Source organism: Hypanus sabinus, chromosome 9 (assembly GCF_030144855.1).
Source record: "Hypanus sabinus isolate sHypSab1 chromosome 9, sHypSab1.hap1, whole genome shotgun sequence".
NCBI classification, from domain to species: Eukaryota; Metazoa; Chordata; class Chondrichthyes; order Myliobatiformes; family Dasyatidae; genus Hypanus; species Hypanus sabinus.
In genome coordinates this window covers 30,419,843-30,441,840 of record NC_082714.1, presented here as the reverse complement: position 1 = coordinate 30,441,840, position 21,998 = coordinate 30,419,843, and the positions used below count along the sequence as shown (strand labels likewise).

Here is a 21,998-nt window from a genome sequence, read left to right as displayed (position 1 = left end):
TCCACCATTTTGTATGTGTTGCTGTTCTTTCTACCTATCATGTTGTTGAGTGAGGGAAGAGTTCACTGATTCATCCATAGCTAGGAACAATTAATCGATGTAGAAATCTTAAGGTCAAGACTAAATCCTTCATCATCTAGCACACCATACACTGCAGATTTCAAAAAAACTCTAGAGAGCATCCAGCACTTAGAAAATCACAGCCATAGCTACTAGAATTTAACTGGTAACTAATCTGAAAATAATTGACAAATACTTTTCATAACATAGCACCTCTGGTGTACTATGTTCAATATGCTTTGATAGGACTTTTTTTATAATATTATTTTCGGTAGAGATAATTTTTGAAAGAGAGAACACCACTGGGTTGTAATTCCATTAATGGATAAATCATAATCCTTTTCACATGGACTGCCATCTTAAACATGCCTCATGTTGGAGGACTCCCGGGTATTCAGAAATGTAGATTCAAGAGGAGACATCAGCGAGAGCTTTGAAATCCTAAGTGTTGCACACTGATTGTCCTCCTAATCTTATGATGATGAGAAGAAATATGTGACTGCAATCATCACAGGTTGTACACAATCCTTTATAAAAGCTGAGTGTTACAATTATAATAATCGAGTTGAAACTAATAAAAGCACAGATGAGCTGCTGTAGCTGAATTAAGCAGCTAGAAAATAGAACATGGAACATTGGAACAGTCCAGCACATTAATAGAACATCAAATATAGCACAGTTAAAGCCAAGATTAGGCAATGGTTATGAAGGAGAAAGAAAGCGTCATTGGCCGTGGAGATTAAATTAAATTAAAACTTCAGTTCAAGATTGACCAGGACATGATCACGGAGGAAATCAAACAATATACTTGCTTCTTTCAGCTTCTTTTGTTGATTATTTTCAAAAGATTTTATCAATGGGTAATCTAATGAAAAACTACAATACGTTTCCACTGTTTCCTCAGGATGTATATGGAGCAACACAGCTGATAAAGCCAATGCTTCACGATGCCAGAGACCTGGGTCCCATCCTCACTTTGGGTACTGTCTGTGCACATTCACCCTGTGACCACGTGGTTTCCAATTTATCATTTCACATCTCCCTAATTCACTGCTCCCATTCCCCCCCACCCCCCGTATTGCAAAGGTGTGTGGGCTCACAAGAAATGCTGGAAATCTGGAGGTGCACACAAAATGTTGCAGGAACTCAGTAGGCCAGGCAGCATCTATGAAGGGAAACAGACACTTGGTGTTTTACTAGACTTATCGGTCAGTATCCCTTGTGTACGGGTGAGTGGAGAAATCTGACTTGGAGTTGATGAAAATGAGAGATTAATGTGGGATCGGTGAAAATAGGTGGTTGATGGTCAATGTGAAGGGCTTTTGTGTTGTAATTCTCTATAATTCAAAAGAATTATCAAAATTCTGCACTATAGTTTCATCATTTCAAATCTCCACTTTTCACCTTCCATATAGCTTGAATTAATCAAAAATTCCAGAGCAAATATCTTCTGCACATCGATTATATTTACTTTGCTTAACCACATAGTACTGGGTCTTAGTGAATTACCTCATCCATTGATAATATTTCCATAGGCTTATTCCCTACCCTCAAATGAACAATACTCTCTAGCTACTTCCGTCCTCCCAAATTCTCCACTCCATTTTGTGCCAACCGTTCTGCCACTGAGCAACCTCCACCATTTGCCAATCCACTTTATTTCACGGCAATCTTCTCAAATCTATTTCGTAGGCATCATTTGATGACTTCCTGTTTGCTGTCTAATTTCTTATGAGGTGTTTTGAGAAATTATTTTACATGATCAGAATTTATTAAGCGTCAAACTACCACTGAATTTTAGCAAGGCACTTAATAACAATTAAAGAACTAATTATATTTTTTTAACTGCAGATATTAACACTTTTCTCAGTTCTTCACAGTTGTTCTTTTGAAATTCTCAAACACAAGGAGAGAAATCCCAACTTGTTGGCATTTATGTGGAGGAATTTATTTCTTTATTTCACTTTACTCCAAAAGCAACAGCAACTTCTCCAAATAAAAACAGGATAACTTCTGCATATGAATGCACTGAAGGATATTATATGTAAATGATGTGCATTAAAGCTGGCCAGTGGCCGGTGGTGTTATGGCATCCACACGGGAACTCAAGGCAAGTGGCCCCGGTTCAAATCCGACTGATTCCTTGCACACTTCCCATCCATGCTGGGTTCATGTCGAGTTAGCAACTCAGCCTCATAAAAAATATGTGAAAATGCTAAAGAAATGGCAAGATTGCCACCCAATATGCCACAAGGCATGGAAAGGAACAACAAATTGCATTAAAATCGACTTAAGTCATGCACACAATTATAGTCATCAAATATGACTGTGCTGTGAAATTACTCATTAACATTACATGGTGGGAACATTATTGGAACCATATACAGTCTTTTACATATCTTTCTAAGATATAAAAGTAGCTTGCACTGATATTAAATCTGTAGGCTATCTAAATAGCTTAAGCAGTAGATTGTTATTGTACTTGTTTTTCATGTCATTTCATACTGAACAGGTTTTAATAAATAATTTTAATGCTAGTTTTTATAGAAATAATTAGGGCCTAAAGGACACTGCTGGGTTGTAGTTGCATCTGAGTATAAAATTCGAATCTTCACCAACTGTCTCATTTCCACTTAAATGAGCCACTTTTGTCAAAGGTTCACCTTTGACTGGTTTTACCAACATGTATATTTATCAATGTTCCAATTAATCCGCACATTAAGTACATAACATGTTAAATATAATTTGTTATGTATAAAAATTCCTAATGTTGATGTACACCATGATTAAATTTAGATTTCTTTCTCCTTTACCGCCTGCTTTCCTTAATGAAATTTCTTAAGGAAAAAAAAATTGTCATTGTTTTCATAATTTTGTGAGGATTTCCATTCACTTTCCTTGCTGCCGTGGAGATCTATGGAGGGCTCGGCGTAAGGCCATGGAAGGCAATGTTCTCGATGCGGTTCAACAGTATTCAGCAGAGTAACAGTTTAGAATTAATGGAATGGACCAAAGGACCACTTTTAGTGCTGTAGGGCTCTATGACTCCAATGACTCACTGGCTGCCTGGTGTTCTTCTGTACTATGGCTGTACATTAATGGCATGCACATCAATTCCTTGGAACTGATCATACAAAGTGGTTTCAATCAAGTAATGAATGGAAAATAGGTGAACTGAATTGATTTATGGAATCTCAGACTTGTGATTTCATGCCTGTGTGTAGTTTATTTAAAAAAAAAACGCCCTTATGAAATGCTTGCAAAATAGCTGGCATAAAATTGGAGACACGGGGGACTGCAGATCCTCGAATCTGAAACAATGAATAATCTGCTACAGTAGCTCAGCAGGTCAAACAACATCTGTGGGGTGGGATGGGGGAAGGAATTGATGATGTTTTGGGTTAAAACCCCACATCAGGAATACAAAATTGGACTGCCAAATCTATAATATAATAAAAAATAAATTCAGTTATATCTGTTCCGGACAGTGTATAGATGAAACCATTACTCCTTCAAATCACTGCTAATTAAGATCATAAGATGTATGAACAGAATTAGGCCATTTGACCAATAGAATTTGCTCCAAACTTCTATCACAGCTGATTTATTTTTCCTCTCAACTCCATTCTCCTGTCTTCTCTCTGTGACCTTTGACACCCTTCCTAATAAAGAACCTATCAATCTCCACTTTAAATGTACTCAATGACTTGTCCTTCACAGCCATCCATGGTAACAAATTTCACAAATTCACCATCCTCCAGCTAAAGAAATTCCTCCTCATCTCTGTCAAAGGGGTATCCTTCTATTTTGAGACTGTGCACTCTGGTCCCTGACTCTCAGATTAGAGGAAATGTCCACTCCACATACACTCTAAATAGGTCTTTTAATATTCGGTAGGTTACATACCCATCATTTTTCTAAACACCAGCAAGAACAGGCCCAGAGCAATCAAATACTCCTGATACGATAACCTTCTCATATTTGGATTGTTCTTGAGAAACTTCTTTGGACCCTCGCCAATGCCAGCACCTCCTTTCCTAGATATGGGGCTAGAACTGCTCACTCCAAATCCTGTCTGGTTAATGCTTTGTCAAGCCTCAGCAAAGCACCATTTTTTTTAATATTCTAGTCGACTAATTACAATGTCTTTCTTATTATTGACTCAACCTGCAAGTTAACCTTTAGGGCATCCTGCACGAGAACTCCCAAAACCCCTTTGCACCTCTGATTTCTGAATTTGCTGCCCATTTCAAAAATAGCCTATACAATTATTCCTCTGCAGTATATTCCATCTGCTACTTGCTGGGTCTCCTGTACATTGGTGAGACCCGACGTAGGTTGGGAGATGCTACGACAAGCACCTATGCTCCATCCTCCAGAAAAAAACAGGATATCCTGATGGCCATCCATTTCAATTCTACTTCCTATTCCCACTCTGAAGTGTTAGTCCATGGCCTCCTCCACTGCTGAAATGAGGCCACGCTCAAGTTGGAGGAGCAACACCTTATAGTCTGCATAGATAGACTCCAACCTGAAGGCACAGACGTTGATTTCTCAAACTTCTGATAATTACCCCTCCTTCACCATCCCCCCATTCCCATTCAGCTCTCTCATCTTATCTCCTTACTTTCCCATCACCTCCCTCTGTGCTCCTCCCCCTTCCCTTTTCTCCATGGTGTTCTACCCTTCTATCAGATTCCCTCTTCTCCAGTCCTTTATCTCTTTCACCAATCAATTTCCCAACTCTTTACTTCACCCCTCCTCCTCTCCCTGTTTCACTTATCATCTACCACCTTGTACTTCATCCTCCCTTCCCACCACCTTCTTGCTCTAACTTCACATTGGTATTTTTTTCCAGTTAAAAATGTGACAGTTTATTCTTTTCCATAGATGCTGCCCAGCCTGCTGAGTTCCTCCAGCATCTGGTGTGTGTGTCTTTGCCTTTTTTCCCAATCTATCTAGTCTAAATCCTTTTGCAGGCTTCCTATTTCCTCAACACTTTCTGCCCCTCTGCCTGTCTTCATACCATCCGCAAACCTGGCCACAAAGCCATCAATTCTGTCATCCAAATCACTCATTTGTCTATTCTGCTAGAAATGTCCTCAAATAATTCCAATATATTTATCAGGTAAGATTTCCCCTTATGGAAACCATGCTGATTTCAATCTATTTCGTTGAGTGCCTCCAATTAACCCAAAACCTCAACCTTAATAATGGTTGATGAAGGGTCTCAGCCTGAAACGTTGACAGTTTACTCTTCTCCATAGATGCTGCCAGGCCTGCTGAGTTCCTCCAGCATTCTGTGTGTGTTGCTTGGATTTCCACCACCTGTAGATTTTCTCGTGTTAGTAATGGACTTTTACATCTTGCTAACCACTGAAGCCAGGCTAACTGGCCAATAATTTCCCGTCTTTTACCTCCCTCCCTTCTGAGGAGTAACATCTGTGATTTTCCAGTCGAGAATGTAGTGATGCTTGAAAAGTCACTATTAATGTCTGTACAGTCTCATTCAGAAACCTGGAATGTAGTCCATCTGGCCCAGGTGAGCTATTTACCTTCAGACCTTTCAACTTCTCAAGCACCTTCTCCTTAGTAATAGCAGCTACACTCTCTTCTGCCTGACATTGTTGAGTTTCTGGCATACTACTGTTGTCTTCCACAGTGAAGACAAATACAAAATACTTATTCAGTTCATCTGCCATCTCTTTGCTCCTTATTACGATCTCTCCAGCATCATTTTCCAGCACTCTCACCTCATTTTTGCTATTTATATACAGTATCTGTAAAAAGCTTTCAGTATCCCCTTCAATATTATTGAATAGCCTACCTGCATACTTAATATTTTCTCAATTTATTTCTTTTTAATTACATTCTGTTGTTGTTTTTTAAAGTTTCCCAATCCTCTAACTTCCCACTGATTTTTGCCATATTATACCCCTCACTTTTACCTTTATGCTCTCTTTGACTTCCCTTGTCACTCAATCTTGCCTAGTCCTCCTTTTAGAATGCTTCTTCATCCTTTTGATGAAACCAATCTGGGCATTGAAAATTGTTCCCAGAAACTCCAGCTGTTGGTGCTGTACTGTCTCCTTCCAGCTTCTCCCTCCTCCCTCTGGAAGTTACCTTACTTGTATTTAGTTTGTATTGAGAGATACAGGCCTAATGAACTGCAGTGAACCCACCTTGCCTAGTCACAGGACATTTTACACTGACCCATTAAAGTACTAATCAGTATGTCCTTGGACTGTGGGAGGAAACAGGAACACCCGGAGAATATCCACCCAGTTATGGGGAGAACGTACAAACTCCTTACAGGCAGAGCTGGAATTGAACTCGGAACTCCGACGCCCCGCGCCGCAATAGTGACGTGCCGACAGCTACGCTGCCGTAGTGCCCATTTATATAATAATACTCTCTAAACTGTCAACTATTGAAATAGTTCGGTCCTTCCGGTCACTTTCAGAAATGCTGCTGTCCGCTTGCACAACGTAAAATGATACGGACAACAAATTAGTTAAGTAATCGTGTGTTTTGGTATTTTTAGCTGGGGGGGTCGTGTCCGCAGTAACATCTATCTCTTCTGTTTCTGAACAGCGTTGCACGTATTTTATTTTTTTTTCCGAATGTATTAACCTGAAAAGAAACTTCAGATTTTATTTGCAGAAGAGAAGCTTGTCAGTGTCTCCTCCGTGTTTTTGTGAACGTTGCTATCCATCTCGAGCAAGATCTCAGCAATATGTTGAAACTACAACGTTTATCACATTATTTTGGCGGGGGGGGGGTTACATATATATCACAGCGGGGTAGCGTTACCGTTGATATTGGGGAGGGGACAAAATAACGCTCAAAGATTAACCTTTGCAGCGGTGATCATAGATCAGAATAGCATTCCGTAATCTACTGCACTGGATGCGTTTCCAGTTGAACATGTGGTAACCTTTTGTTGTGTCAAAGCCAACAGCCTAAGAACTAAAGGCTGAGCTTGCTAACGCACGACCCCACTGCACCACGAAGTGGCAAACGGAGAGATTCACACCTGCAGTTGATGTAAGGCAGTTCGTAGTTCGAACCTACTTTACTTGGACTTACCAAACTGCTGGGTACGAATTCCGAGACACGGTCAGTCTCTCAGCACACAAAGACTTAGGAAACATTCCTTCATTGAAAGGATATTATGATTAATTTTGGAATGTAAATATTCTTGCAGAGTCTTTCTTTCTTAACGGCTGCATGGATCATGATACTAATCAAGACCTAGTATAAAACTTGAAACTTTGCACTTAAATAATAAATATTATTACGTAAATAACCATTTTTCTGCGTTTTTCCTTTTCATCTATTGCATTTTTTCGTAGCTATTTATTATTCTGGTAAGATAAACCAGTTGGTAAGAAATTAGTAGTTAATTGCATGAAGATGAAATTGAATTCAGTGTTTGGCGAACGTCTCCCAAAAGTACACATTATAAAACTACGCAAATGGCACGCTTGGATATTATAATTTTAGCATCTTAAACAAAAGAACGTTATTTTAATAAAAAAATAATGCTGAAGAAACGCCAGAGGGCAGCATTGTTTGACTAGGCTTGCTGCAGTGCAGATTTTTTTTATAAAATAATCAAAATCTCAGTTTCATTTAAATATTCATTGCAACAAACTCTATGTAGAAAAAAAAGTTCTAATTTTTTATCTATTTGTTCAATATTACCACAGTAAATGGAAATATGGACCGTTTATAAATGGTTTGGTATATCAGAATGCTGTGGTCGTGTTATCCAGACAAAAGGCATTACTTTCCTGATCATTAAAGTAGGGTCTTGTGTATAATTAAAGTGGTAGAGAGACATCAAAAATTTAACGTAAACATATTGATCCATCTCCGTTACTGTTAAGTGAAGACTGTAAATAAAAGGACTCTTTTTGCAGATGTGTGTACATTTATACGATGTCCACTGTATAAACCTATCACTTAAGTCTTAGAATTATTGTTTGTGAGAAATAGGAAATGTGACCACAGAACTGAAAACGACGCCTGTAATGTTATAATGACGTTCTACTGCTAAAAGGGGAAAAAAGCTAACAATGGGATTGTATGAACGGTATAGCATGGAACCAGAGTGTAAAGATGCGGTAGCTGCCCACTGCTTGGAGTAGTTTGATGATAAACATAAATGGGTGACGTTGGAACTCTTGGAAACGAATGGTGGAAAAGTTTTGGTTATGAGACCAATTGCCAGCGAGAATGGACCAGACTTTCAAAGTCCGTTACAATTGTAATGCATTCCATTGTGTTGCAACTTCTCGCTGCGCGGAGAACCTTCGAAATGATGGCTCGAATTAGGAAATGATTTTCTGTAAAGTTGATCGGTAGCCATTTCTCCTCCAAATGAGGTTGGTCTCTTGCCCTAGTTGGACAGTCCCAATGCAGGACGTGCGATTTGTCAGTTTCACATGGCTTTGGCGTTGACGTCAGGAGGGAAATTGCAAGTGGGAGCAGAGAGCTTGGGCGAGCGTTGGGCTGCGTTCGTGGATTGAAGTGAGAGGTAGCGGGGGGGAAATCGCTCGGCTCCATCGGCCTGGCCTAGCCCAGCTTCGCTCGGTCTCGACCGGCAGGGCACATAGTCCCCTCGAGAGAATCAGCTCCCACGCACCATCGAGGAGCGGGGCAAGCAACCTACTTCTACAGAATCTCTGCGCCGCATTTTAGACCGGATTCCGAGTGGAAGCTATATCGTTTGTGAGGTGTGTTCTTGTTTGGCTTGTTCTTTTGTTATTTGATATTTTAAAACAATTTCGAAAGTGACTGTCCGATATTGAGGTTTTGTTTCTGTACGAGATTGTGTATGAACACTACGCGCTCGCTGCAGAAATTGTGAATTGAAATATGTTTTTTGTGTGTGAAGAATTGTGAATCAATATTACTCAAAGAAATATCCATTGAAATGTTAGCCGGATCACAACCTTCTTTGTCGATTGTTCATACATACTGTGTTTAAAGATACATATTCACTTGCAGAAGTGGGGTAAGTGGTTTGTCGTGACTATTTTCGAGATGTTTTAACTGAATTTTCTCTTGCATTTCATTCTCAAACGCAAAAAAAAATTACGCCGATTTAACATTAATGCCGTCGTCCCTTGGTCCCTGGTAACGTAGTGCAACATAAGATGTGAGGGGGAAATATTGGTCAACCAACGCAGAAAACGACCCGATGTTAGGCATAGGAGCCATTTGGTGTAAATCAAGAATGGAAGCAAAGCGCGTGTGTATCTGGACGGAGTTCAATGTTCAGCGCTGCATAAAGCAGCGACGTGGGACTTCAATTAGGGTCACTCAACTCACTTAAGTGTGCGTGTAGATTCCGGTTCCCAGTCGGGGCAGACGGGCATGGATGGCTTTATCAGCTTGGGACCGGACAGCTCCTTCGAAAAACGTTGTCTGGTTGTCTGCTCAACAGTAGGTGTTATTTAGCATTTTCTTTATGGCAAGGGAATGAGATGCCTCATTGTTATGGTGTTTTATGGAAGGTTTCAGCTGTCGCTGCTAATTATCTGGAGAGGGGGTTATATCTGCGCGTCTAGCTAGCGATGTTTTCTGAAACCAGTTTTAGATTAAAATATTTTTTTAAAAAAGGAGGAACAACGAATATATTTACTCGCATTATGTATTTATGGCTTTCCTTGTCCTTTTGCCAGCAAACGTCCGTGTTCGTGTTATTACCGCCCTTTAGTAAATTTTAATTGTTTGAATCGCTGATGGTCGTTTAAGTCACTGACAGGCAAATAGAATATATTGTAATTGATGCCCGCTTGTGAAACATTGGACAATGGAATTATAGGACAAGAGACCTTTCGGCTCATTCTGGCTATACTGTCTCTGAAAGCTCGATCTAAATAATCCTTTCTCCCTTCTTTCCAAGTCTCCCTTTTGAACCCCTAATCCGTATCTGTGTTGCCTGCAGTTTTGAATTTCTGTGTAATCATTCAAAACGCCATCGATATCTCCTCTCAAGTCCTTGTCACCTGTCAACCATCATTGCTCCATTTTAAGCATTCCCAACCTACACATCTCTCTGTGGTGTCCTTCATACATCGAGCCTCCAAAATTACCCCAAAATCTCCGATAAAATTACCACAGTACCTCCCTCTTTTTCACGTTCACAATTACTGAGTCCTAAACTCCTTACTTTCTTCCTACAACCAGTTATGCACTCATTCCACCACCGCTATCATCTATTAAAATTTCTTTTTCAAACTGTTTACCACTGATCAAACGTTAAAAGTTATTGCCCTAATGTCACTGACATGATGAATGTTTGTTACCCATGTGGAAGTGACAACGAGATGCCTTCTTGAACCACTGCATAGCTCATGGGGTAGGTGACATATGGAAAAGCAGTGCTTTTAAAAGTTCCAGTCACACACACACACACACACACACACACACACACACACACACACATCACACACACACACTCTCTCTCTCTCTCTCTCTCTCTCTCTCTCTCTCTCTCTCTCTCCCTCTCCCTCTCTCTCCCTCTCTCTCCCTCTCTCTCCCTCCCTCTCTCTCTCTCTCTCTCTCTCACTCACCTACCTGAAGGAACTCAGCAGGTCAGGCAGCATCTATTAAAATTAAAACATCAATATTTCAGACAGAGCCAGTCCTGATGATTCCTTTCCATAGATATTGCCTGATCTGCTGAGATCCTCCAGTACATTGTGAGTGTTGCTCTGGATTTCCAGCATCCGCAGAATTGCTTGTGTCATCAAGAGTTTGAACCAACAACTTGTAAAATGGATGGCAGTTTCATGACAGTGTGAAGGCTGCTATCTGCTCTGTACTGGAAAAGGGGGTTGGGCAGAGAAATGGGACATAATTACCATAATCTATAGCTCATCTGCCCTTGCATTGAAAATAAAACTCTCAATTTAAGCCTCTAATTTAATATATAAATCTCATATCTATTTCCCCCCTGGACTACTTATCCATAATTTCTCAATATCTGCAAATTGTTTGAATGTTTATCTTCTCTGAGTATTGGTGACTAGTTGATGAGTGTGTTGAAAAGCAGGATTCAATAGCTCCCTTAATGTAAATGGTAAAGGTATGGATCATCCAGAATCCAATTGAGAAGTTAATCTTTTTAGGACATCTCACAATGTCCATTCTATCAAGCCCTCTTTATCATTTCAATCTCTAAAGTTGCATTACTGGTCTTTTACAGAAGAAAGAAATCCTCCCAAAGTCTTCACATAACTGTAGATTCAGCTTCAGTGCAAGGTCAACTTTCCACTAGATATTTTGTGAATATTTTTTGTAACTGTTCAACAACTATTGCTTTTGTACCTAAAACAAGGATTCTACCATCTTGAAAAGTGTTAGTCCTGCTCTGTCATTCATAGTATTTTAGCTTAATCCTCCTAATATCATGATGACCGTGGGTTTTATTTTTAAATCTCCCAATTCTTTGGACTTCCACAGTGTCTGGAAGATTTTCAGTAAAATCCAAAACTTTGCTTTATATTTCTTGTTTGTTTTTTGTTTGATGAGAGTGCTGAACTAAATGCACTTCCTTGAAAACAGGACATGTAAATAAACCAGGGCTTGGACAATACTGAAATATTGCTCTGTTGCTGGGGAAAATGAGACCATGCCTAGTTGGGCAATTAGCTTATAGTTTGGATGAGACTAACTTTCAATGTCATAGACAGCTGAATGGGACATTGATGAGACCGAACTTGTATGCAGTTCTGGCCACGGTACAATTAGGAAGAATGTAAATAAACCAGAAAATATTCACAACAGTGTTGGTGATACTGGTGGGCTTGAGTTATAAGGAAAGACTTGATAGGTTGGGACTATTTTCCCTGGAGTAGAGGAAACTAAGGAGGATCTCACAGCTTATAAAATCATGAGGGGCAGAGATAAAGTGGGAGGCCACAGTCTTTGTCCCAGAATAGGGGAGTTTACAAAGGGTCAATATTAAAATGGGGTCTGAGAGATAAAATTTTCCACGCAAAGGATGATGGTTATATGGAGTGTTGACAGATGAACTGGAAGATATTGTCAAGATTTTAGTATGTTATGAGGAGGATAAATAAGGGTGGCTAGCAAGAATCACTTACCCATGGTGGTAGTATCTAAAACAAAAGGGCATTTCTAGAAGGCAAGAATGAAAAGGTAATTTTATTCAGCAGTGGTTGAAACATGCTGCCTGAGGAGATGCTAGAGGCAGTTATCTGACAACATTAAAGATGCACCCTAGAACAATACTTGAACCACCAGGACATAGAAGACCACAGAATTAACATAGGTAAATGGGACTCCTTAGAAATGATGACATTGAGTATTGAACAGCGCTATAGCTGCCATTGCTATGATGGGCTGAAGGGCCTGTTTTTGAGCTCCAATAGACTCTGGTTGGAACCATTCAATGGTTTTAGCCTGCAGATTAAAATAACCCTAAAAATTCACCCTTTTAAACAAATAGGCAGTTTTTATAAAACCTTGTTGGGTACATTTTGGAAATCCTTACAGATACTATGAAATGTTTGTTTAGGATACTAACCTTGGCAACCTATATGCTTGCAAATTGTAGGCTTGAGCTTCATTGCCACCTATTTTTAAAGAGTCTTTTGTACACCTTGTCACGTTCTCAAAGACAAATTGCATGTCATTTAAACCTTGGTTCTAAAACTCCCATTGAAGTTAATCTTCAAAAATTAAACCATTTGAAATGCTCCTCTATGTGACTTTATTTCATTTAGCCAGTCATGCTTCAGACCAGATGTACAAGGCTTAAATATACCCACATATAGTTATAATTACTGTTGTGGAATACAGTCCTTCAGTCTGATCATGTAGACATTCCAGTGAAAGCACGGGTCACATGCCCATGTACAAATTTAGTACATGTTGGTTACCTGTCTAGTTGTTTGGCTGGCATTCATTTGTGGATCTCTGCCTGGGCTATCAAAGCTCAGTTGTTGTTTTCATTCAAAGCCAAATAATGGATTGCTAGATACTAACGAGATTGAAGGGTAGTGGAAAATAGTGCTGAAGTAAAATATCAGCAGTGGTTGTCATGAATGCAGAGCAGGCTTAACGACAGAGATGGCCTTCTTCTGTTCTTCATCCTAATGTCAAAATGCTGGTAAAACTCAGGTTAAACAGCATCTATGGAAAGAGAAATGGAGCTAGCAGTCCAGGTGAATGTCCTTTTCAATGGACTGCTCTAAATTCAAAACTGTCTTAATAAAATGGTCTTTGATCTTGTTAACAGCACACAAAGTGTTGGAGGAACTCAGCAGGCCAGGCAGCGTCTATAGAAAAGTCCCGATGAAGGATCTCAGCCCAAACCATCAACTGTTTACTCTTTTCCATAGATGCTGCCTGGCCGGCTGAGTTCCTCCAACATTTTGTGTGTGTTGCTTGGATTCCCAGCATCTGCAGATTTTCTCTTATTTGTCATTGATCTTGTTAACTGTTTTAATTTCAAATCACAGATGCTTCTGAGTATTTTCAGATTTCTCATTATTGTTCCTTATTAATCTTTTGTAATGTGTGAAATGATAGCAATTACAGTATCCTGGATCAGCAGGAGATTGATTTGGTTTTCCTTCTCTTGTGTCAGAAAGTTTGAGAGGAAAATTAAGTGGCATGATGGAAATTGGTTAAGCTTCTGTCTAGTGACCAGCAAATCACGTGAGCTCTAAAGTGAACTCCATGCAACTTTCCAACCTAGCTGATTAACAAACAGTGAGAGAAACAAAACTTCCTCTTACATTATTTTGTTTGTTTGGAAGCGTTAATTTCATTGCTGTGAAACCTGCTTTCTTGGTACATAAGACTTGACCTGGTAAATTTATCATTTCCTCTTCCTGTTCTATGCTACTTTTTACTTTAGCATACCACTACTGAAAATTTACTGTTTTACAATATGTCACTATAAAACTGAAGGTAATAACCTCATTGATGCATTTTGTGCAGTTTCTAGTATGACTAATTATATTTCAGTAAAAGAAACTGGGAATTGTTCATGAGGAAGCTTTGATTTTTTAATTAATTCTGTTCTAACAACTAAGGAATAATAGTACTCTCATTCAAATGTTTGTTCTCCACAATTACCGCATGATTTTCCAATAGACAAAATTGTACATGTTGCAGTTTTCACCAGATGATAAAAGAAAAGAAATACTTTGCAATGCTCCATCTAAAATTTACTATATGCTTCTCCATTCACTTCCCTCCCGGGCCCAACCCAACTTTCCAATTTCTTTTTCAGTGGGCAGTATGAAAACACTTTCGGCTGCTTCATTCATCCTTCTCTCATCAATTAATTATGGATATTCGCAGAACTCAAGCAACCCTATTTCGGACAGGGGTTGTGGATTAAACCTCCTTCCACACTATCTGAACCTCTGCAGCTTGGATGTAATATGGGGCATAGTTGTGGAGGCGGTGGCAGGCGCCGGAGTGCTCACTGCATTCTTGTTGATGCTGATCCTTCTGGTGAAGTTACCATTCATTAAGGACAAAGAAAAGAAGAGTCCTCTGGGAATCCAATTCCTGTTTTTGTTTGGCACACTTGGGCTGTTTGGACTGTCATTTGCATTTATCATACCAGAAGATGAAAGAACATGTCCTACAAGAAGATTTTTATGGGGAGTTCTGTTCGCACTCTGCTTTTCATGCTTATTAGCCCAGGCGTGGAGACTCCGTCAACTGGTACAGCATGGCAAAGGCCCTTCAGGGTTGCTATTGGCTGGCATTGCAATCTGCCTCATGCTGGTTCAAGTTATTATTGCAGTTGAGTGGTTGATCTTAACCATTGTCAGGGAACAAAAACCTGCTTGCAGATATGAGCAGATGGACTTTGTCATGGCATCCATCTACGTTATGTTCCTAATGGCTGTTACTTTTTCCCTTTCTTTCTTCACCTTGTGTGGAAAGTTCAAGAAATGGAAGAAGAATGGAACCTGTGTTATTCTAACTATGTTCTTTTCCATCTTGATTTGGGTTGCATGGATTGTCATGTACCTCTACGGCAACAGGGAACTGAAAAAACAACCTCTGTGGGATGATCCTGCCCTCTCCATTGCACTTGTTTCTAATGGATGGATATTTCTAATTTTTCATGCTATCCCAGAAGTCCATTGCTCAATTGTTCCATCAAAACAAAACACACCAGATTACTTTGATGCAGTTCAGCCAAGAATACGAGAGACTAACTTTGAAGAAGAATTGCAACTTCCACGTACTTACATGGAAAACAAGGCTTTCTCCTTAGATGAATCTGGAGCAGGTGAGCAGAAACTTTGACGTTTTGTAACAATGTTTGATCAATTAAATAGCATTGTTTTCCTATAGAATCATAAAGAGTAGTGCAGCATGGAAAGAGGTCCTAATCATGCCAACTACGATGCCTACCTAAAGCAACACACACAAAATGCTGGAGGAACTCAGCAGGTTGGGGAGCATCTACGGAAATGAATAAACAGTCGACCTTTCAGACCAAGCCCTTCTTCAGAACTGGAAAGGAAGGCAGAAGATGGGGGGAGGGGAAGGAGGAGAACTAGAAGGCGATAAATGAAGCTAGGTGGGTAGGAAAGGTCAAGGGGTAGAGAGGAAGGAATCTGATAGGAGAGGAGAGAGGACCATAGGGGAAAAGAAAGGAGGAGGGACCTGGGGGGAGATGATAGGCAGTTGAGAAGAGGTAGGAGGCCAGAGTAGAGAATAGAAGAAGAAAGGGAGGGGAAGGGATTTTGTTTACCAGAAGGAAGAATCAATATTTTTGCCATTAGTTTGGTGATGGAATTTAAGTTGTTGCTCCTCCACCTCATCGTGGCACAAGAGGAGGCCATGGTCCGACCTGTCAGAATGGGAATGGGAAGTGAAATTAAAATGTTTGGCCACCAGGAAGTTCCATTTTTGGCGGATGGAACACAAGTGCTCAAAGAAGCAGTCCCCCAATTTACGATGAGGCTCATCAATGTAGAAGAGGCTGCATTGAGAGCACCGGACGCAATAGATGACCCCAGCAGATTCATAGCTGAAGTGTTGCCTCATCTGGAAGGACTGTTTGGGGCCCTGAATGGAGGTGAGGGAGGAGATGAATAAGCAGGAGTAGCACTTTGGCTACTTGCAGGGATAAGTGCTGGGAAGGAGATTAGTGGGGAGGGACAAATTGATAAGGGAATCAGGAATCATAGAGGGAGCTATCCTTGTGGAAAACAGAGAGATTGATGTGGGGGTTGCAGGTAAAGATGTGTTTAGTGGTAGGATCCTTTTGGAGATGGCGGAAGGTGGAAAATTGTGTTTTGGATGCATAGGCTCATGGGGTGGTAGGTAAATACAAGAGGAACTTAATCACTAATAAAGGAAAGTAGGGAGAGTGCAGATGTTCGGGAAATGGAGAAGATGTGGGTGCAGACAGCATCAATGGCGGAGGAAGGGAAACCCCGTTCTTTGAAGGAGGAGGACACCTCTGATGTCCTGGAAAGAAAAGCCACATCCTGGGAACAGATGTGGTGGAGACAAAGGAACTGAGAAAAGGGAATAGCATTTTTACAGAAGACAGGGTGGAAAGAGTTATATAAAGATAGCTGTGGGAATCGGTAGGTTTAGAAAAGATGTCGGTCAACAGTTTGTCTCCAGAGATGGAGACAGAGGGATTGAGAAAGGGAACAGAAGTGTCAGAAGTAGACCTAGTGAATTTAATGACAGGGTAGAAGTAAGAGGCAAAGTTGATGAAATTGATGTGCTCAGCAAGGGTGAATGAAACAGCACCAATGTCATCATCGGTGTAATGGAGGAAGAGTTGAGGAGCATTAACAGGGAAGACTTGGAAGGTGGATTGTTCTGTGTAGCCAACGAAAAGGCAGGCATAGCTGAGGCCAGTTCTGCCTGAGGGTGGTGGTGGTGGAGGGGAACTGGTTGGTTCTTTTATTGAGAAAGAAGCAGAGAGCTTTAAGGCCTTCTGGGGCATCAAAATGTATAGGGACTGGATGTCCATGGTTAAAATGAGGTGGTCAGGGCCAGGGAATTGAAAGTTAGAAGATCGAGAGCAAGAGAAATGCCACAGATGTAGGTGGAAACGAACTTAACCCAAAGGGGGATAGAATACAGTCGAGGTATGAAGACAAGAGGTCAGTGAGGCAGGAGTAGGCAGAGACAATGGGCCTACTTGGACATTCAGGTTCATGGATCTTAAGTAGGAGATAGAAGTGAGCAGCGCAGGATAAGGGAACTATGAGTCAGGTGGCAGTGGATGGGAGTTCTCCAGAGCAGATCAGATCAGTGTTGGTGTCAAATGCCTTTCCAAGCTAGCCCCTTTCACCTGCGTTTAGCTTATATTCTAAACCTTTCTTATCCATTTTACCTGTCCAAAAGTTTAAAAGTTGTTATTGTATCTGACTCAACCACTTACTCTGGTAGGTCATTCCATATGCCAACCATCTTTTATATAAACAAAAAATGTTATTAAATAGTTACCTTCTTACCTTAAACCTATGCCTTCTAATTTTTGATTTCCCAAACCTAGAAAAAAGACTGAGTTCTTTCAGCCTATCTATGACCCTCATGAGTTTATACAACTCTTAGACACCAAGAATATCCTAGCCTGTCCAACTGCTCCCTATAAACTCTCAAATTCTTGAGAATATTCCTATATCCTTAATACTACACGGTTAATCCCAGCTGCCTGTATTTGATCTATGCCTCATTCTTATTCCTAGCCAAGGCCTCAATATCACTTGTCATCCCTACTCCTGGCGACTTTACACTGCACTCTAACATGAACACGTAGACCTTGATCGCATGCTATTTTCCTTTTGAAAGCATCCCATTTGCCAGAACTCCCTTTGCCTGCAATCAACCTACTCCAATCAACTTTTGCAACCTTTTGTCTATTATTGTCAAAGGTTATTTGCCTAAACTTTCTTATCTTGCACACAAGGATAACAGTCTATTATTATAGAAAAAAGATTCATGTTGAATATTGCTGAAGGTCTTATAGAAGTAATAGTCAGTAAACATAGGCTGGGCACAATGGCCTCCTGTGCCATACATTGTTTGTGACTTCTATATAGATATTCTATATAAATTGGAAAGAAATTTACAAATGTTAAAACATTATTAGAAATGCACATATTTGGCACCTGTTGATTGTCAGGTTTGAGCAAGAAAGATTTATTTACATTATACTTAAATGTGTAACAGATATTTTTTTGAATTTGGTTGCATTATTGTTACATTGGTTTTATTCTGCAATGCAAACTACTCTTTCTCCTCCTCCCTCTCCTATTATATAGCATTTAAATCTGGATTTCGCAATGGGAGTCTGGGACATAGACCCAACATTCAGCTTCGGAGTAACGTTTACCAACCCACTGAAATGGCAGTTGTACTTAATGGTGGAAATGTAAGTTGTTGACTCTTTTGAAGTTTGCAGTCTTTTGGCATTTTGAATTCTAATGGAAAGTATGTATTTTAAGAGAACAATAAACGAATTGGCCAGAAAGTCCCTTGAGCCTGCTTTGAAATTCAGTAAGATCATGACTGCTCTTCTAACTTGTTCATGTCACTGCCAAAAGATAACTTAAAACATTCCAAATATTGTAGAGGTATGAGCAAGTTTGGCTGATGTATAAGCTGGAATAAAAGAACAACAATAAGATTCATTTTTGAAGTACATTGCCACAAAATATACTTGTAATTCCAAAAGCTGAAGAATTCAAAACTTTTGAAGGAATGGTTTGGATTATATCAGTATGTCATACAGTTTAATCATGTAGTTATTTAACGAATGTTACACTATATTTTACAGATGCTTTTAGCTTTTGGAAATCTTGATGTCCTTCAAAATGAAGATCATTTGGGCTGCCTTCAGAGTTCAAAATAAGCAACTATTTTAGAAGTAGTCAGTTTCTATAAAAAGTCTCTAGACAATGCATTTTCTTCCCTCAGTTACAAAACTGAACTAAGTCAATGCACATACTCTTTTCTTGCCTGCAATTAATCTACGCTGCAAAATAGTGTTTTCAGGACAATTAGTTCAGGTAAAGCATATGGCAAAGTGCCATTTTCACAGGAAAATAGCAGAGTCAGGGAACTTTTGCATCAACTTTAGGAAAGCCACATTTATCTATACATCTATTGCTTACCACATTATCATATCTATAAAAAAGATTATTGTTAACGTCGTTACTTTGAAGCACAGAAATATTCAGGTACTTAAATACTTATTTGCAAATATTACTTTTGAATTTTTATTTATGCATTTGCACGTATTCACACAATGGATAAAATAATTTTGATATGTTTGAACTTCATGTTATTAGTAATATAAAATGTGGTGAAGCCAAGGCTGCATGATGGTGCAAGAGTTAGTACTGTTGTCTGTCAGCTCCAAAAACCTGGTTCCATTATGACCATGGGTGCTGTCTATAGAGAGTTTACATGCCCACAGCTTCCTCCCACATTCTAAAGCTGTGCTAGTAGATTAATTGGTGACTGCAAATTCTTTTTTAATTTCTTTATTTGTTTCTTGAAATCCAGCACTATTTAGGCCACACAGCAACCCCCGATTTAACCCTAGCCTAATCACGGGACAGCTTACAATGAACAATTAATCTGCTAACTGGTATATCTTTGGACTTTGGGAGGAAACCGAAGCACCTAGAGGAAACCCATGCAGTGATAGGGAGAATGGACAAACTCCTTATAGACAGTGGCTAGAACTTTTGATTCTTTTACCCATTAATACAGATTAACGGCTAAAAAAATTTAAAAGAGTGGGTCAAAGTGAACATGGAAGGAATTAAACTGCAAGGATACAAGGAAATAAGAAGCAAAGTATTGATGTGAATGGAATTGCCCCTCTTCCACACACCCCATGAGCCATCATGTGCCTAAAAAGCTGAATGCCTCCTTGTCTGTTGTTGTCAACCTTCCAATCAGCTGTTGTATGTTAATAATTTTGAATACTGTCAGTTATGAAAAATGTATTGATTGCCAAAAATAACTAATGTTTCATTTATTTTTCAGATCCCATCTGCTCCTCCAAGCTATGCAGGAAGACATCTTTGGTGAACGCAAAACTGTTAGAGCTGTAAGCAAATTCCAGCTGTTCATGGTGAAAAATCAGTACAAGTGGAAGCTTGTGGTAGTGAAACCAGTATAAGCTGTTTGATGCCCAGTTAAATGGGAAGATATTCAAAACAATTTTTTTAAATAAGGATGTACAGTGAAGCTTGGTGTACATATGAAGTACTCTTTCTTTTAAAGCTGCAAGCCTTTAAAATGAAAGCAGCACCAGAATGATTCTGAAGAAAACATTTGTGACTCTGGAGCATTTTTGTGTTATGTAAATATAGAGTGCATTACATTTAATAAATTATGGTAGTGTGTAACTTTCAATATTGCTTCATTTCTGCTAAACCAATATCTAATAGATACTTAAGGAAAACTCCCTGGAGGAGATGGGGATAACTTGTTTATCTTTGATAAGTTTTAATGCAGCATCAGTAATGTATGTTGTTAGTGGAGAAGAGTTAACTAGTAAAGAGCATAACTTTGGTATTTTTATTTGTTTGGGCATTCCGTATTATCCAACATAAAAGCCATAATGTAAATTGATATAGCAATTTACAGTTTCAAGTGCAGTTTATTCTATATATGACAAAATAGTAATATTTTCCTTTTGCAATGAAGATTCAGTCTGTGGTGCATGCGTACTGTATACTGAAAGCAAGTGAAATAGGAATGTTTTAATAATTAAAACATTAGTATGCTTTGTATGCAAGGAGTTTTGTTAATTCCACACCTGTAATTGAAAGGTAGGACAAAAGACTGCACAAATGGCAATTTTTAAAGCTTGTCCATACAGGCTGAGCACCTCTTATCCGAAAATCCAAAAGTCTCCAAAATTGAATTCTTTTTGAGCATGACACCATAAATGGAAAATTCCACAAGGCATGTGGAAGGTTTCCAGGTGACCCACAGGTCTCTGTGCACCACAGACAGTTCTGAGAAGAGATTTCATGTACCATGAGTGGGGCTCGGTTGGCACCAGTTAGTTTTCAGCAGTCATCATAGTCAGACCTTCATACATTACTCACAGTGATTACCGTGTGTTTTGTACTTATTCTCTGCTCTGTGTTATGAAGATATTGTTGAAAATGTCAAAAAGGCCTGTAGTTACCCCTATATGGGTAATAGAAAAATGAAAAAGAGGAAGCATTTATAACACAGAAAGGCAAGTTGTTGGAAAAATTTGACAGCAGAGGAAGTGTGAAGCATCTGATGGAGGACTATGGTGTTAGAACAACCACCATCTACGACTTGAAGAAACAGAAGGACAAGCTGCTAACAAACGAGAAAATCCTGTCAAAGGTCTCGGTTTGAAACATAAACTGTACCCTTTTTTGCATAGATGCTGCCTGACCTGCTGAGTTCCTCCAGCATTTTATGTGTATTGACAAAGTGTTAAAGTTCTTTGCTGAAAATAATGAACAGAAGTTAATAAAAGATAGAAAAACACTGCATAGAGTGAAAAATGAAGATCTCAACCATGTTTTGAAAGAGTGAATTTGTCAGAGTTGGAGTACACATATGTCACTTAATGGTATGCCGATTAGGAAAGAAGCAAAGATCTATCTCGATAAACAGAAAATTGAAGGTAATTCAGGGTACATATATAAGCTGTATATGTAATGTAAATGAATTTCCTGTTTATACTAGGCCCCATCCCCAAGCTATCTCATCATATAGAATCAAATATCCCAAAATCCGAAAAAATCCAAAATCCAAAACAGCTTCAGCCCTAAGCATTTCAGATAAGGGTTGCTCAACCTGTATTTCTTTCTCAGTTGCTGCATCAACCAACCTACTTTCAGTATCAACATGCCAAAAACTTTGTAGCTGTAAGTAAAAAGTCCCTT

The 21,998-nt window shown here is 39.4% G+C and overlaps 1 protein-coding gene across 2 annotated transcripts; it reads left to right on the top strand.

Annotated features, from left to right (window-relative positions):
- The first annotated feature begins 8,307 nt into the window (after positions 1-8,307).
- On the top strand, positions 8,308-20,242 carry gprc5ba (G protein-coupled receptor, class C, group 5, member Ba). 2 transcript variants are annotated; one of them, XM_059979413.1, is made up of 4 exons: positions 8,308-8,801; positions 14,342-15,361; positions 18,369-18,478; positions 20,104-20,242. In XM_059979413.1, exons 2-4 carry the CDS (start codon positions 14,350-14,352, stop codon positions 20,146-20,148), a joined length of 1,167 nt encoding a protein of 388 aa, XP_059835396.1. In that variant the 5' UTR covers positions 8,308-8,801; positions 14,342-14,349; the 3' UTR covers positions 20,149-20,242. The 2 variants fall into 2 exon arrangements, with proteins under 2 accessions (XP_059835396.1, XP_059835395.1); XM_059979412.1 differs by lacking the exon at positions 8,308-8,801 and adding an exon at positions 9,410-9,513.
- The last annotated feature ends 1,756 nt before the right edge of the window (positions 20,243-21,998 follow it).

Bases quoted from the DNA above. Each gene is read 5' to 3' on its own strand.
- gprc5ba (XM_059979412.1), top strand. The intron at 15,362-18,368 runs GTGAGCAGAAAC...CCTATTATATAG, and splicing joins CTTAGATGAATCTGGAGCAG to CATTTAAATCTGGATTTCGC. The intron at 18,479-20,103 runs GTAAGTTGTTGA...TTTATTTTTCAG, and splicing joins TTGTACTTAATGGTGGAAAT to ATCCCATCTGCTCCTCCAAG.